General features: G+C 37.7%; 1 protein-coding gene and 1 long non-coding RNA gene across 4 annotated transcripts in view; one reads left to right on the top strand and one right to left on the bottom strand.

The window, feature by feature from the left end:
• The window catches only part of rhobtb1 (Rho related BTB domain containing 1), a 46,120-nt gene that overhangs the window by 17,409 nt on the left and 10,386 nt on the right, over positions 1-18,325 (bottom strand). The window contains exons 4-7 of one of the 2 annotated variants that reach the window (XM_087275876.1): positions 9,857-9,903; positions 9,043-9,228; positions 5,295-6,253; positions 2,382-2,500 (exon numbers count right to left, since the gene is read on the bottom strand). In XM_087275876.1, the coding sequence (XP_087132002.1) occupies positions 2,382-2,500; positions 5,295-6,253; positions 9,043-9,164 (1,200 nt within the window). In that variant the 5' untranslated portion in view covers positions 9,165-9,228; positions 9,857-9,903. The remainder of the gene's footprint in view (positions 1-2,381; positions 2,501-5,294; positions 6,254-9,042; positions 9,229-9,856; positions 9,904-18,325) is intronic. The other variant, XM_087275875.1, reaches the window with a different exon arrangement.
• Positions 1-18,325, top strand: part of LOC147834392 (uncharacterized) — a 38,884-nt gene that overhangs the window by 14,872 nt on the left and 5,687 nt on the right. The window contains exons 1-2 of one of the 2 annotated variants that reach the window (XR_015503860.1): positions 9,081-9,243; positions 14,009-14,120. This is a non-coding gene — a long non-coding RNA (uncharacterized LOC147834392). Of the gene's footprint in view, positions 1-9,080; positions 9,244-14,008; positions 14,121-18,325 lie in introns of those variants that run through there. The other variant, XR_015503859.1, reaches the window with a different exon arrangement.

The raw sequence follows: 18,325 nt of genomic DNA, 5'->3' as shown, positions 1-18,325 counted from the left end.
TGGTCCAATTGGATAGCTTTACATGGACGAAGGGAAATTAAGACCTGTTTAAAATGATTGAGACCTACAACACAATATTTCAGTGAATTTAAGACTTTTAAGTCCTTAATTTGTTTACATTTAGGACATTTTAGGACTTTTTAAGGCCCTGCGGATACCCTGTATAAATAACATAAGCTAATAAATAATAAGCTCAGTATAGAGAGAATTAATTTATTTACAAACTGGAAATACTGCAGTAAAATACTGAAATAATAGATTTTGTACTAAAATTAAAAGGATTTTAGAAATGAAATTAAAAGGATTATATAAAATGAAAATGTGCTTTAAATGTATTTATCATTCAGCTGAACAAACTGTCAGAATTGTAAGACATAAACACAGAATTGAAAAAATAAAATGGTAACACTTTACTCGAAAAGGTCATGAAACATTTATAATCATGACATGACACAATTTTATGCATGCTTTTAACAACCGTTGTTTAGTGTCATTTGCTCAGTTATGTCATTTTAAATACAAATGTGACATTCTTATGACAACTTGACATAAACAAATACATCACAACCTGTGTTTGTCTTTGTCACGACAACTTGACATATCTAAGATAACATAACTTGTCATAAATATGGCATAAACATGATTGTCATGAGGCATTATAATTGTGTCATTGGGTACAAACTTATCAGATAACAACACAGGCTAACAACTAGTATGTCATCAGTCTTAACAGGTGTTCATTTTTGCTTTGCTTATATATGTTTTTAGACTCTGAATGTGCCAGTAGTTGTTGACTTGCATTGTATGACTTACCATGGTTTCAAGCTAAAAAAATCTTCTTTAAGTACTACAAAAGAAAAAAATGTCACCCATACATCTACACTACCTGACAAAAGTCTTGTCGCCTATCCAAGTTTTAGGAACAACAAGTAATAACTTGACTTCTAGCTGATCATTTGGTATTAGAAGTGACTTACATGCAAGGCAAAGGCCTCTAGAGTACGCTTAGTTTACCAAAATAAAATATGAACATGATTTTGAATGATTTAATTAGGACAGTAAGGTCTGACTTTGCTTAAATGTATTGTCACTTAACAGTAATAATGTACAGTATTAAATATAAAGTCATGATGCAGTAGAAAGTAGGAAGTAGGGCTGCAAATTAGCTTTATGCTATATGCCCTATGTACACAACATCGGTTATCTTTGTATAACAATGTCAAGTGTATTGTCCCTGTAAAATAAACAAGCAAATAAAATAAAATAAAAATAAAAAAGAATTAATATTGTGTATGACTCCCATGAGCTTGGAGGACTGCATCCATACATCTCTGCAATGACTCGACTTTAATTAATAAAGTCATCTGGAATGGCAAAGAAAGCTTTCTTGCAGGACTCCCAGAGTTTATCAAGATTCTTTGAATTCATCTTCAATGCCTCCTTCATCTTACCCCAGACATGCTCAATAGTGTTCATGTCTGGTCACTGGGCTGGCCAAGACTGGAGCCTCTTGACCTTCTTTGCTTTTAGGAACTTTGATGTGGAGGCTGAAGTATGAAGGAGCGCTATCCAGCTGAAGAATTTGCCCTCTCCTGTGGTTTGTAATGTAATGGGCAGCACAAATGTCTTGATACCTCAGGCTGTTGATGTTGCTATCCACTGTGCAGATCTCTCTCACATGCCCCTATACTGACTATAATCCCAAACCATGATTTTGCCTTCACCAAAGTTTACTGATTTCTGTGAGAATCTTGGGTCCAGTATGTCTTCTGCGGTATTTGCGATGATTGGGATGCAGTTCAACAGATGAGTCAGCTGAAAAATCTACCTTCTGACACTATTCCAAATGATCAACGAGAAGTCAAGTTATTATTCTTTGCTTTAACAACTGGGATCGACGACAAGGCTTTTGACAGGTAGATTAAATTAACAGCAAATTTTATTATTAAATGAGGCATCTGAAAATCAAAGCGAAGCAGAATCAAAAACAAACGACCCTTTCAAAATGCAATAACACCCTGTTGTTTTGCGAATCAAATGTCTTTCAAGACAAGCATCACGCATTCCAAAGGTCAAGACATCGCTGACAGGCGATTCATCACTGCTGAAATATATTCAATCCGTCCCTTGCACACACCACAACCAGACTATTATAGTTATTCAAGAATTTGATGCAATTGTTGGCAAGCCAGCGTCTATAAAAAAAAGTGTCAGCGCCCGTCTATTTGAGTATGTAAGCGCATGCAAATGTCTGAGCGGTGTGTGACCTTGTACCATCTGCTAGAGAACTGGCAGACTTATTAATGCTTAAGGACGAAATGAAGATGTAGACTTGTCGGTGCCCTAACTGGAGCTCATTAAACACTGTTTTTCGCACTCACCTCGTCGTTTGCACTCTCCATGAAAGAGCCCCCAAATAAGGCAGCCATCCAGTCACAGCTAGAGATCAGCAGTGGTTTGTGGGCGTTAATGGTGCCATCGTCTAACCTGAACACCACATCTGCGAAAAGAGAGTCCAAAATACACCATGAGGAGTTATTCTGTTTTATCTTGTACCACTGAAATTCATGGACTGTCACATCAACATGAAGTGTTGGGAATTAAACTACCACCAAAACTAGTATTAGTATTTCTACAGCTTTAATGAAGTAAGCTACTTTATATTGGTAGTTTCTATCGTATGCTAGCTATTGACCTTATTCTAAAATGCGGAAGTGCGCCTGTTTTCGCGATTGTCTTAGAACTTCCGATTCAGTCGCCTATGGAAGAAATAACTAGGAATAATAAATGGCAGAAAACGGTCAAACTACTTGCTCTACAAACAAATGTTTGCATGACTATACAGACCAAGTAGAATAATATAATAATAAAATATCAAATTGCAACATCAAGCAGCGTAATGAGCAGTTTTTATCGTCAAAAAATGAATGGAAGTGAATGAGACCGGAAGTCTCAAGCCAAAAAAGTTTCGAATGGCAGCGCCCGCTCGTCGGCAGAGAATAAGGTGAATACTGTGACTGTAATTACATTTACATTAATGTATTTGGCAAACATCTTTAGTCAAATCATTTTTGAATATCGTTGGATTTTGCCGTTTTGTTGATTGAAGTTGTGTGAACTACACACAAAAAAGATTGATTTTCCTCCATGTCTCATTTTACAACTCTCCTAGGGTTAAACGCTTGAGTTTTACCGTTTTTAATCCATTCAGCCAACTCTGGCGAGATCACTTTTAGCTTAGCTTAGCATCATTAGATCATTGAATCAGGGCCTACTCACACTATGCCATCCGTACCGTGCCCAGGCCCGTTTCCTGGATCGTTTGAGAAGTGTGAGTGCGCTGAATCAGGCTCAAGCTTGGTTTACTTGGCCGGCCCTGGCCCACTTGGAAGAGGTGTGCCTGAGCGCGGTTCACTTAGGCTTTTTTGTGTGTGCAAAACGCGCCAAAGCCCGAAACTGAAAGCGAGACGTGACTTTTAAGGGACTGTTTCATATGGATTTATTAATCAATCTTACTGTTCAGTGAACGCAAACTGCCGTAGTTTATTAAAGACGCAAACCCCTTACTGCACGACAGCTGCAAACCTTCAGAAAACCTCCTAACTCCTGCAGCACGAGGACTTATTGTTTATGAGCGTCAAAAGTGGCTGATCTGTTCGGCGAAACATCTGACTGCGTGTCACCGCATCCCTAAGGACTAAAGCGATATAACTAGAGAAACGTCCACTGTGCTGAGCGAGATCGCTTACTGAACAGCGCAGCATCGATGATGTAAGCGTGCCCGGTTTTACAAACCGAAAAAAAAATTCTCATATTTACGGTAAACTACCGTATTTTATTAATTTATAGAGGTAATATGTCTGTATATAATGACCAACATCTACACATCTTTTCATTATCAGCATATAGAAGGTGCTCAGTGTCATTCACACAGCTACTAAACACCAGTATGGTAACACGCATAAAATTAAAGTCATGAAATAAACATTGTTTATCAACATTAGATGTAACATAAATCTATAATGTACATAACTGATGGGGAAACAACTAAAAAGATCCATATTAATGTCAACAAAAAGCTTAAAAAGTTGTGTCCAATGCAGGGAATTCTGGGAAAGTCAATATACAGTTATTCGCTGTATATATTAAGGAAACATACTGTTAACCAGGTTACGGATTTGTACTGTAGCATTTTTACAGTTTTTTACCGTTAAAATCACGGCCATTTTTTACAGTGATATTGTGACTGTAATTGCATTTACAATAATGTTTTGGCATCCATCTTTATTCAAAGCGTCTAATGCTGGGAACACTGCACACACACTGACTGTCTGTTGTGTGCACTAGTTGTGTGAACTACACATAAAAACAATTGATTTCGCTCCATGTATTGGTATTTGTTTGTGATTTCCATAAAATGGTCAGCCACACAGATGAACAATGCAAGTTTCAAAGGAACTCTCCTAGGGTTAAACAGTTGAGTTTTACCATTTTTAATCTGTTCAGCCAAGTCTGACAGGAGCACTTTTAGCTTAGCTTAGCTTAGCATAGATCATTGAATTGGATTAGAAAATTTAAATTGCCAAAGAGTTTTGATATATTTATTGCAAAGCTTGACTCTTCTGTAGTTAAACAATGTACTAAGATTAATGGAAAATTAAAAGTTGCTATTTTCTAGGCTGATATGTCTAGGAACTATTCTCTAGATCATAGGTCTCAAACTCAGTTCCTGGAGGGCCACTGCTCTGCGCATTTTGCTCCAACCCTATCAAACACAGCTGATTCAAATAATCGAGGTGTTCAAGACTACTAGAGACTATTCAGCAGGTGTGAGTTGGAGGTGGTTAAAGCTAAACTGTGCAGAGCTGTGGCCCTCCAGGAATTCAGTTTGAGACCATTGCTCTAGATCCATCGTAATAATAAAGGAACTTTGCTGCCATACCATTATTATTATTACAATGACAATATTTAGTTGTACTTTATATTTAAAAATGGCTAACTTGTTGAACGCACAAGTGACAAATCTTTGTAAACCAATAACGTTTAGCAGCAAGACTACAGCACTGTTGTACTAGGTATTCTTACAAAAGGGTCCTAAAAAGTGGCATGTTTCGCTATTTTGGTACTTCTTACTCTACCGAATTCTACCACTCAATGAGACCTACATGCATGTAATTATGTACAGTTTCAAAGAAATGTTTTTAAATCAAAAACTAGCATGATCACATTTCAGATGTTGTGGCAGATGTAATAATAATGTTGAATTACACTTAAATATGTGAGTTCCTCCATACCTGTGAAATTATTCTTGGCGAGACACTCTTTGATTCGGTTGGCTTTTCTCACGTGGAACGCTTTTGTGATCTCTTGATTCATGAAGCCTTCATTGTTCATGATGTTCTCCACCATCATCCGGAGATCAAACACTTCTAGGATCTCTGCAATCTGGGCGATCTTCATCAGGTCCTTCTCCTTCTCGTCCAACTCGCCGGTGTAGAGGAAGCGCAAGACCGCACTGAATGGCCCATGGTGAATGGAATGATCCATCTTTACGATTGTCATGAGAGCCGGCGTACCTGTGACCGGGTTGATCACGTTCTCCTTGTGGATGCTGTAGAAAGCCTTGCTCCAAGATGCCAGGGAAAGCCTTGTGCGTCGGTGCATCCCGCTGAAACTCAACATTTTGAGGGTACCGTCACTCTTGGATGCTCGAAGAGAGCAAGGAGAAAGGTTTGGGAGAACCATGACATCCTCTTCCGTGTCCAGGCTTAGTGTGCGCATTAGCTGATCTCGGCCGTGACGCTCTGTTACCACCAAGCACTGGGATTCGTCCGAAAAGTCCATTTGAAAGAGGTCGAAGAATTTGGAGGATGAGGTAGACAGGTAGATTCTGTGGGCATACAAGTGGACGTGCTCCTGAACGATAAACATAACATCAGCACATAGAGGGGTCTCAAGAAGCTGCTTCGGGCCATCCCGGTTTTTGGCTGGACACTCTGGGATCTTTATAAGCGGCGGAGGAGCTTTGGGTGGCAAAAACGGTGCCTGCAGAAGAGGCTTTTGGACTCGCCTCAGATGAGACTTCCAGAACTGTAGGTGGCGTCTGGAGATGAGAGCTGCTCGGATGGCGTTATCAAAGATATCCTTGATACCGAATTGATCGAAAACGCTGGTCTCGTAGTATGGGATGCCAAGCTCTTTGGCTACCTCCCTTCCACTCTCTGGAGGCAAAATGTCTCCAGGTTTAATGGGCCTGTGAGAGACAAGTAAATGCATTCAGAGGTCACCAACCCTGTTCCTGGAGAGCTAACTTAATGCTAATTTCAGTCACAACTCTGGTCAAACACGCCTGTCAGTAATTATCAAGCGCTGCTTCAGGTCCAAATTAATTGATTTAGGTGTGTTTAATCAGGATTGGAGCTGAACTCTGCAGGAAGGTAGCTCTCAAGGAACAGGGTTGGTGACCCCTGATCTAGTGAGCTTTTATGGAAAGCTTATATATGCACATTAAGCAAGGTGATTGAAGCATTATAGATGTTTGGAAACCTTTTGACAAGGCTTAAAAAAGTCATATAAACCAAACATGTTAATAAACATGCTATAAAGCCATTTTCAAACAAAAATAATGTGGACAGAGTTTGACAGAAAAGCCACTTTACTACTATCAGACTGAACAGTTCCCTTTGGTTAACCATTCAATTCCATGCTGATCCAGGCCAGTCAGTATGGAGACAGTTTCAGGTAGATCTTGTGAGACACATCAGATCTCACAAGATCTTGTGGCACAAGATCTATCGAGATCTGATGTGTCGTACAAGATCTGACTGTTCTCTTGAGAATGTCATGGTTAATGCAAAGGCAGTTTGAATTGTGGTTCGGTGTCAGAGCCTAGTTCCAAAAAAGTGGTTAATAAGTAGCACCAAAACATTGCTGGGCTAGAAGTAAAAACTACTTGAGTCAGGGGCTAAGGGCAGGATTACCTTTGCAAAGAGATGAACAGAAACTATTATGAACATGTTGGTCTCCTTTTGTATTCTCCTTCTATACAAATTGCAGCACATATTTTAGTATAGTTTGCAATCCGTCTATATGAACGCTGCATGATAATGTTGGATTCGCTATGTTTGGATGCTGATGTAGGTTTGTAAAGTTATTAACATTAAAAGCAATGTATTGTTGATCCCACATTTGTATTTAGCACTTTTGTTAGTGTTGCTGGGAAAGTTCTGTATGCATTGTCAGGCTTGCCAGACATGCTGGTGGAAAAATGGTGTAATGCTATTCTACTTCCGGCGTTCTGAGTTTGAGTCCCGGTTCGCTGATCTTTTCCAATGTCATATGTCCTCTCTTTCCAACTTTTCTTCCACTCTTCAAACGGTTATATCACAATAAAGGCAAAAACGGCAAAAAAAAAAAAAGAAAAAAAAGAACATGACCATAACTTTGGCTGTTCTGTGTAGTACACGCCCATCTTTTATGCTTGAAGAAAGTTTTTTTTTTTTTTTTTTTTGAGTTTCAAGCGAGCACTACTTTGTTTGTAATTAATTATTGCAGTCATTGATTGCACTTAAAACAATATTTGCGTTATTATATGTTCTTATTTATACTACTTATAATGCACATTTTGCAGTGTTTATATGTTTTTACTAGAAATTATTTATTTAAAAATGCAGAAAAAAATTCAGTTGAATAATAGATTTCAGAGAATTTAATTAAAGGAATTTATATATATATATATATATATATATATATATTAGTGATGGGCCGTTATCAGCGTCAACGCGAGACACTTATCGGGCGATTCAAAAAATTATTGCCGTTAATCTATTCCCAAAGTTGTGTTGGGAGCTGGGTCTATTCTACGCAGGCTATGATGACTTTCACCTTGATATTTTAGCGTGAATGTATACCAGACCGGTGAGCCGTCTGACAAAAAAAAAGTGCCCTTCTGAATTAAATCAGCAGGATGGGCTTCTGGATCTTTCACTTACTTCACAGACACTACTGACTACACTTAAATGAACATCTGTAATCTGGTTATTTTCCTTAATAGACAATAATAAAATTAAGGTGTTTACATGAAGTGCTTTCATGTAAGAGTTTCCTGTAATTTTGGGTGACGTTAACTGCAGTTTGGCAGTTCCACTTTAACTCATGAACTTCTCATTCATGCCCCCGTGACAAACTGGGGTATTAGACGCAAATAAGGAGTAAGGACTGGTGAGAGTGTTATGGAATTTAATAATGCACGCCGAATGGAAAGAAAAAAACTTCTTCATTTCGCGATGTGTGTTTATGTGCACGATCCTTTAACGACAGCCGCGTGTTTGGATCTTGTCGGAAAATATGGCGAAAAGCCTACATGACGGTAATAGTTTTATTGCGATGTTTACTTCAGTAATGCCCCTAATATTTGCATACTCCACATGTATTAATTCCATTTCTGTATAGTTCAGTTATGACTTTAGTCGGATTAAGGTGATCAAAAATCGCAGTTTCGAGCTTATGTAGGCCTACAGTTCAAAATTCATGTTTAACTGAATAAACAGTGAGTAAACACAAGAACATCTTATTGAACATCATTTATTTTCATCATCAATTATCATAGTAGAACAGTTTCTCAAGCAGTTTGTGATGCATTTTGGAAACAGGAGATGAGCCCCTGGTCTAATGTGCCACCTAGCTTCAGGAACTCGTCCTCAAAGACTTACTTTGTTATTATTTGGGTAGCACACATATACTGAATGCCTTCGGCAGAATTTATATGAGCCATTTTAATTTAGATTAATTCCAAGATTACAGTGAAATTAATCTAGTTTAAAAAAAGATCTATGCCCATTTATAATATATATATACTATCATTGAGGGAGTCTAAAAATCTCATCTTGTTCTCATGAACCCAGTCTCATGTCTCATCTCATCTAGTGGGATATGATTCTGCCACCCACTCATCACCTCCTTAACTCCTGACTGTTCATACCATTCAGCATGATAGTGGAAAGGTGGCTAATGTTGAAAAGGTTCTCACTTAGTTACTAGTACCTTGATAATGGTCGCCTAGCACGATTGACTGCCTCCAGGTCAGCGTAGCGCAAGTCCAGCTGGCAGCCAACCAAGATGACAGGTGTGCGTGGACAGAAGTGCTTAATCTCGAGGTACCACATGGTTTTAACATGGTGTAAGGAGTTGGGATTGGCGATGGAAAAGCAGAGGACCACGACATCAGACCTTCAAAAGTGAAAGGTAAGAAACAAAATCAAGCAATTGTCTTATGGAAACGTCATCTGTTGAACAACACAGGGCAAGACACCACGTAACACGCATGCTAATAGAAGTTTAAGCCAGAAGTGTCATGTGACAGGTGCCAAGCGGTATTCGTAGCAACACCACAGTCCTTTAGTGTTCGGTGGACATGCAAAACCTGCAATCTCAATGCCAGCCCCGACATTGACCTGTTGACAGCACGCAAAAAGATTGCCTTTAGTTTAACATGTGCCTGATGCCAGAGACCACAAACTCCTTTGGCAATTTTTTTTTGGAGGACCAGAACAAACATGATCAACAAAAAAAACAGACGAAACAAAAAAGCACAAAGAGGATGACATGCAGACATTCTGGCGCACTGCCGGCATAGCTTCCTGTAGCAAGATCAATACAAACTCTATCCTAGGGAAAAGGGGGCAACAATCGTCACCACACAAAGACGTGAATAACGTACGATCACCCATTTGCCATCGTCCACAAAAGGAATCGTGCATTTCATAACGCTGACTGGGCAAGCGAAGGTCTCGGCTACCACACCACACATTTGGCAATGCAGAGAATAATGGAGATGCTAGCAGACTTGAAGACTTACAGCGTCTCTTTTATGATTCACAGGCTTGCATAAAGATCATAGGAGGCCTACAAACAAAAAGAGGCACAGAAAAATTCTACATAATAGTAAGCCTTTGTAGTCAACACCACTTTAGAATAACAAAAGTACAACATTACGCCACAGTCTTTAAAGACAATGTAAGTCCAAACCTCAAGGGGTGTCTGATATCAAGCTGCCTTTGAGACGTGAGGTTAAGGGTATCTGAATTCTTTGATGTGTCACTGCTTGCTCCCAATAATTGCTAGGTTAAAGCTTATCCTGTCCCCAATAATGGTTTGCTGAAAGCCCAACATCTTGGGTCAAAATGGGGTTCTTGGCAGAGCACTCTAGAGACAAGCCTGTTTGATGTTAAGCCAGAATCAATGCACTTTAATAAAACTTGTAGCAGTTATTTGGCCTCCAGAATCTCCTGAGGAGTCAGTGTGGATGCAATTAGACTCAACAATAACTCCTCTAACCGGAATGAATAAGAGCAAATCAGCAGCAATTATTCTTATTAACCTTGCATCAATCCGTAGAGCGAATCTCTCAACGTCTTTAATTAGCAATAACACAAAACATGATCAGGGGTAGATCTGTAAATTGCAAAACAGTCACGCTAGCTATTTTCCATGCGCTTATTTTTATGCGCATTTTGAAATATTGCATAAAAAAATGCTTCATGGAAATTTCAAGACGCACATCAATTTTGAAAACACGCTCACAACTGAGGAGGATACATTTTATATTTATTCGAAAAGAAACAATGTGCATAAACTAGGATGGAAACACATTTATTGAATAAATTACAGAATGCTCATGAAAAAAAGTCAAGTGATAACAAAAATGGGTGCAATGGAGTGATATTACTGGACAAACCAGTGCACCGACCGCATTGTAAAACATCTGAAATGTTGTTTTGGTCATTCTAAAATCTCTTCGCCAAAGTTTGTCATGAAAGTGGTTCAATATTGTTATCTGAGAGAACTGAATTTCTTGCAGAGAACTGTATCCGTCTCGCACCTCCAAAAGCCATGTGCATTCAGCATGTTTCAAGTTTGGAGGTTCATGTAATTTATTATACATGGTAAAAGGCCCACAGTAGCTTTTTCTACAACAGCAAATTCGATTTTTTCTTTTTGATATTTGCTGCCATTTTTATTGGGAAGTGATGATTTTGTTCTTTTGGCTAATTGAATGGAAACCGATTTATTTACAATTTTTTTAATGTGATATTCCAGTTATGCATACATGTTTTACTCACATCTTTAGATGGAAATTGTGATAAAGGTTGTCTTTTCCCTTCCATGGAAAATATTAGCTAATCACCCGGATTTGTGGCTTCTCTTTTGGAGAATTGGTTATTGTGCTTCAACGCTGAATGAACCAGACACTCTTAAAATGATAAGCGTGTATGTACTATATGCTAATTGAATCATATCCTGTATAAGATAGCTGCTTGTTAATTATGACGTCACACAAAGAGGCTTCCGGGTCCAAGTGCTCTATCAAACTGTATAGGGAGACTCAACAAATGGTAATAAAAATGGTAATAATAAACATTAACAAAGTGATATAATACTTTCGAAAATCATGATCACATTATATTTATATATATATATATATATATATATATATATATATATATATATATATATATATATATATATATATATATATATATGTATATATTTGTATATATTTGTATATGTATATTCCAGGAGACAGGACAAAACGGGAGATGGGTTTGAAATACGGGAGACTCCCAGGAAAAACAGGAGGGTTGGCAGGTATGCTAATATTAGATCGCCAAAAAGTGGTAAATTTTTTAGTAATAATATGTTAAAATATTGATGTCTGTGATGCAGCAAGTCCAGCCAGAGACTACTGTGTACACCATGATTTTACATAAGATTCATTTTTAAGAGTTCACACTTAGCTATTGCTTAATACTAATTGCAGGTTTTGCATGCTGTCCCGGGAGAGATCCCTGAGCTCTGAGATACTTGAGAACAGATATCGAGAGCTCTCCCTGGTATTGGAGGAAAGGAGATGGGGGATTTTTTATGAACTAAGATACTGGAAGTAAAATGAACCGGGCTGTTTATTGAAGGCTACGATTTACCTGATTGGTTTATCGATGATTGTGATGCAAGACCATCCGTGACCAGTCATAGCATGTGATCCTCTCGAATTAGTTCATAAAACTCCACTTAATGTGTGATATGACTGAAAAGTGGTCATAACCGAATATTTTCTCAATTTAAATAAGTAGTGGCTTGGACCCGGAAACAATATTCCATACATCCCAACTTAACACATGGATACATGCTATGCTACTATTGTATTTATTCATGTTCCTTCTGCTTAGTCCCTTTATTCATCAGGGGTTGCCACAGCGGAATGAACCGCCAACTTATCCAGCATATGTTTCAGACAGCGGATGCCCTTGCAGCTGCAGCCCATCACTGGGAAACACCCATATACACATAATTTATAGACATTTACATTAGATGTCGCCTGCCCTGTTGTTGTCTGTTGGAAGGAATGCGTCAATAGAGCTGCCATTTTAGTACAGGGTAGCGGTCCTTTGAAACGAATGTATGTATGCATATAATTATGATCGGGAGTTTTCCCGGTGGTCATAATGCAAATATATATTTTTTAATTACAAATATTATAAATTTACATCACTTTTCTACATGGATGGTTAAGTGACCGCACGGGCATTGCTGACTAAGAGAGTGTGTTTGTGTACGTGAAAATACATATCCTTCCTCCTGTTAGATTTGATCTAATCCGTGTCCTAAAACACCCCCCTCTCCTGCTTTCACTTCTCATACGAACGAGGGAGCGATTTGTTTGTGAATGAATCTCCGTTATGAACGACTCGTTTACTTAGCAGACAATAATACAAGTTTCTAGCACTGCAGCATCTTGTTGTCATATTTTATTTAAATTGTTGGCTTATTTTATTCAACAAAACTAGCATAAGTTTTGCGATATGCGATATCTAAGGTATATATGTAAAAAAATGAATAACTTTCTGGCTATTGGGTATTAGGCGTGGATATATACATTGCGATCATGATTTTCAAAAGTATTACAGTGCTTTGTAAACGTTGTTATTACCATTTGATGAGTTTCCCCATGCAGTTTGATAGAGCGCTAAGACCGCGAAGCTGCTTTGCGTTATGTCACGCTTAACAAGCGGATAAACCGAGTGAATGTAAAACGAATGGATATTGCGTTCATTTAAAGTCATTTCAAGCCAGTATGACTTTTTTTTGTTCAGAAAATGAAAGTCAATGATGGTTTGGTTTACATATCTAAAAATATCTTCTTTAATGCTTCACAGAATCAAGGAAGTCAGAAATAAGGTTGAATAAACGATGACAGAATATTTTTGGGGTTAACTATCCCCTTACATTTGACACAATATCATTTGTCATGAATAAATCATATCTTATAATCTGTGTCCATGAAGTTCCACACAAAAATAGAAAACAATCAACGTATATGAAGCAAAATCCATTTATAAAGTATTTAATTCAACGGATTATCTAAAAATAGGAATCGCCACATGGCTATGTATTACATAAATCATTTGTATCATTGAGCATTCAGTGAAAATGATAACTAAAAGCAATAAATACAGAATAAAATTATACATTGTGTAATTATATTGTTATTATGCTATTACTATTCACCTTTATTCTTAGCCTATGCTCACTAAGCAGGACTTCTTACACTCCTATTTAGTAGTTACTGACTGAACATTGGGATTTGGGGAGGTGTAGTACCTTAGAATCTGTTTCCTATAACATTATGGATTCCTTCTAAAGACAACAGGGTACACCAGTCACACAACAAAGCCCTGAGTAAGACATCCAGCGATCGTCTAGAGGTCATTATGTGAGTCCGAGCCAAGCTTTATGAATCCAGAAATTGGTGCCTGGGTTTTATTTTTAGGATGCAATAAAGCAGGGTAGACTAAAAATATAATTCCATTGAACATGACGGGCCTGAAGCCAGGGAGCACGCCATGCTCTCCAGGCAACAAGTCAGGTGTGTCTGATTGGAATAGTCTAGTGTGTCTGGATTGGGTTTGGTTAAGCGATAAATCACTTTTTTTCTCTCTCTCTTTCGCAGGATACATACGCAGACAGCTTTTCTTGAGGTTTCTAAAGTCTCCCTGCAGACTGTCAGAAAGAAGAATCGGGGCATTCTCTTGTTATTGAACACCAGCCATCTCCAATGGGAAGTAAGAACCTAAGTCTTAAAGAGTATAATTGGAGTGTGTCCAATTACTAGCTGGTCTGAATTAGTACTTCGAACATAAATTTAGGTGCTAACAATCTACTAATGAGTAGCTCATTCCTTCGTTTATTTATTTTCTTTTGGCTTAGTCCCTTATTTATCATGAGTCACCACGGCGGAATGAACCGCCTGCAAGTAATTTAAAACACATTATAAGAAAAAAGGCCCACAGTGACTTTCTTACGTCAACAAAATCCATTTTAATTTTTGATATTTGTTGCCAGTTTATTAGAAGGAAATGGTGTTTAATTCACAAATGCTTTATGCAGTATTCAATTTTGCTGCAAATTTATGACAAAAAGTCAAGACAACAAATATTTTTGTAGCTTATTTTAGCTCAGGGATGTCCAAACTTGGTATCCTGAAGGAGAGTTTGGTTTCAACCCTAATCAAACACACCTGAACCAGCTAATCAAGCTCTTACTAGATGTGCTAGAAACTTCTTGGCAGGTGGTGTTGAAGCAAGTTGGAGCTAAACTCTGCAGGACACCGGCCCTCCAGGACTGAGTTTGAACACCCCTGTTTTAGTTGACCATTTAATTTTAAGACAATTCTAACTCAATTGTTTTGGTTATACAAAGTCTAACTTTATATGTTTAGTCAGTTTTATTAATGGCAGTTGAGATGACTACAAATGTTAATTCGATTCAAATAAATTTAGGCAGCACGATTTTTTTTAACAGTGTAATTCACATATTTGAATGGAAACATTGCTATTGAGAAACTGCTGGCTGAAGAGACATTTACACAATGCACTAAAAACAGAATTGTTCAATGTTGTCAAAATAATTCCTGTTCACATCCTCAAAAAATGGTTTTGCTGCTTGCTCAAACTTGTTCAAATTTCAATTACTGAATTTTTTTTTTGGCTCAACTTAATTGTTTTAGCTACACTACCTGACAAAAGTCTTGTTGTCGATCCCAGTTGTAAGAGTAACAAATAACTTGACATCTAATTCATAATTTAGAAAAGTGGAAGAGGTTAGATTTTTCCGATGAATCATCTGTTGAACTGCATCCCAATCACCACGAATACTGCAGAAGAACTATTGGAACCCACATGGACCCAAGATTCTCATAGAAATCGGTCAAGTTTGCTGAAGGAAAAATCATGGTTTGGGGTTAAACTCAGTAGAGGGGTGTGCGAAAGATTTGCAGAGTGGATGGCAACATCAACAGCCTGAGGTAACAAGACATTTGTGCTGCCCATTACATTAAAAACCACATGAGCGGGCAAATTCTTCAGCTGGATAGTGCTCCTTCTCATATTTCAGCCTCCACATCAAAGTTCCGAAAAGCAAAGAAGGTCAAGGTGCTCCAGGATTGGCTAGCCCAGTCAGCAGACAAGAACATTATTGAGCATGTCTGGGGTAAGATGAAGGAGGAGGCACTGAAGATGAATCCAAAGAATCTTGATGAACTCTGGGCTTTCGTTTTCTTTGCCATTCCAGATGATTTTATTATTAAGTTATTTGAGTCATTGCAGAGATGTATGGATGCAGTCCTCATAGCTCATGGGAGTCATACACAATATTAATTGTTTTTCCACTGCACCATGACTTTATATTCTATACTGTACATTATTTCTGTTGTGACAAGACTTTCGTCTAAGCAAAGTCAGACCTCACTGTCCTAATTAAATAATTATAAAGGCCTGATCATATTTTATTTTGGTTAAATAAGCGTAATCTAGAGACCTTTGCCTTTCATATAAGCCAGTTATGATACCAAATGATCAACTAGAAGTCAAGTTATTATTGGTTGTTCCTAAAACTTGGATAGGCGACAAGACTTTTGTCAGGTGACAAAGTGAAAGTAACCCCAAACCATGATTTTTCCTTTACCAAACTTGACTGATTTCTGTGAGAATCTGGGTCCGAGAAATCTACCTTCTGCCACTTTTACACTTTTTCAACTCGAAGTCAAGTTATTATTTGTTGCTCTTACAACTGGGATCAACAACAAGACTATTGTTAGGTATTGTACTACACATATGCAAAATCTGATTTTCGTAGTTTGCATAGAGGGTATCATTTTTTATCATCATTTTTTGGCCATTTTCAGATCTCCAAAACACCATTGGCATGTAAATTATTGACCAAAATAAAAAAAATAAGTATTTGTAATACTTTTAGTAAGTTTTTTTCAAAGGTGTTGCTGTAAATGAATATAGTGATAAGAAAACTTATTGAGAGACACTCTTTGTGTTTAATAATCATAGGTTGTGTCTCATTATATAATTAAATATGTTTTTATCATCTAAAAAATTAGAGATGCACAGTGCATTGACAGACGCATTGGTATTGGTTGATGAATGCTCATTGTTATCAGTATTGGTGCGATTAGGAAAATGTGTTCCATATATTACATTCAATAAATTAGATACCATTTAAAGTTATACAATTCAGAAGAGTTCATACAAGAAACCAAAATGTTGCTGCTGTGGGATAATAATCAAAATTGCAATTTGTAAAAGATTTTGCGGGGGAAAAAAGTGCTTTCTGTAGATGTTTTAAAATAAAATAAGCTGTCCATTGTATTTATTTGCAAACCGGATCAAAATTTGAATCAAGATACGTTGTTATTTGCCTTATGGATCAATTATCTGCTTCCAAAAAACTCGAGTTATCATTTATCAGTATCAACCAATATTTCATATAGGAGCATCTACAAATACATTACAATCTGTTGGTAAAAACAACGTTGGTAATATTAGAAATTCTTATTATGAACAGTTAATACAATACAATAATCAAGCTACAATAATATGAAATGAATGCTGCATGCCATGCATTCTGTTTCTTGCAAATACATCTGTGCACGGAACATAATTGACATTGTTACCACCACTATAAACTCATACCAACATGGGACTGCTCTGTGTTTATTCTGTTCTGAAAATGCCATAAAAGAAAGCTTAAAAAGCAGTGAGTGTATGATGAATAGAAAGAAAGACCTCATTAAACAAGTGCTTGACACAAAATGGCCATGAGTTAACACAACAGTGCTCAGCTGTCATGTTCGGCACGCATTCAGTTGCAAATAGCTCAGTGTCTGATGTCAAAGCGAATGATGAAAGCATCTGATGGCAGGATGCTTCCTGTCTTTCTGTTCGGTAAATCGGTGCCACTTATGAACAGAAGAAGCACTTGAGATATTCCTTGGTAATTTGTTGAGGTATTAAGCAAAGAGCACTGGATTTTTCTCATGCATGCCCTCATATTTATGCTATTGTCAAAATCCCAGTTTACACAGATATATATATATATATATATATATATATATATATATATATTAGGGCTGCACGATATTGGAAAAAATTGACATTGCGATATTTTTTTCCTCTGCGATATATATTGCGATATTATATATATATATATATATATATATATATATATATATATATATATATATATATATATATATTTACTTACAACTAGGGCTGTGACGGTCACCATGACAACCGCGTCAATGCGGTGGTCATTGCCACCTCGGTTGTCCATTGCCACCGGCCGTAGTACGTGACGTCACGCACTTTAAAACACAAATTACTGTTATGTTGCCAAGTATTACATATCTGTTAGAATATAACATTAGGCGCGATTCAGCAAGTTCAAGTTCAACCATGAATCTTGTTAGAAAACGAACTCTTACATCTGGGAACATTTTGGATTCGTGCCGAACTAGAAAGGTGAACGAATCAATTTGGATTAAGCTTTTTGTATGGGGGTTTTAAGTAAAGTGTGTTTTAATATTCACTGCTGAGTGCTGAGAGTCCAAACACTGAGGAGCAAATCCATCGATACGCAGATCCACGGGTCCCGAACCATGCAAGCTAGTGGCGATTGACGGCGAGGGAAAAAAAGCCATGTAGGCTTAATCAACTCCTGTCTTCTAAACGCAGAAGCCCAGCTCAGCCAGGCATGGCAGAGGCATTTGCAAAAATGGCCAGATACAAAAGAGAAAGTGATAAACGGAAGACATTGACGAGAAATTGAGCATATAGGCTATTTGGTAACTACTTAAGAACGCGCCGCTCCGCAGCGTAGAGAAACCTGCGTTGCGAGAAATGCGGGCGGCGGAACAGAAGCAGAAGCCCTCTCTCGCATGGTTGTGAAAAAGTAGCCTGTCTGTGCATTTTTCGCTACA

This window comes from Danio rerio, chromosome 12, assembly GCF_052040795.2.
Source record: "Danio rerio strain M-AB ecotype USA chromosome 12, GRCz13ab, whole genome shotgun sequence".
Lineage (NCBI taxonomy): Eukaryota > Metazoa > Chordata > Actinopteri > Cypriniformes > Danionidae > Danio > Danio rerio.
This window is presented reverse-complemented; position numbering and strand designations above follow the sequence as displayed.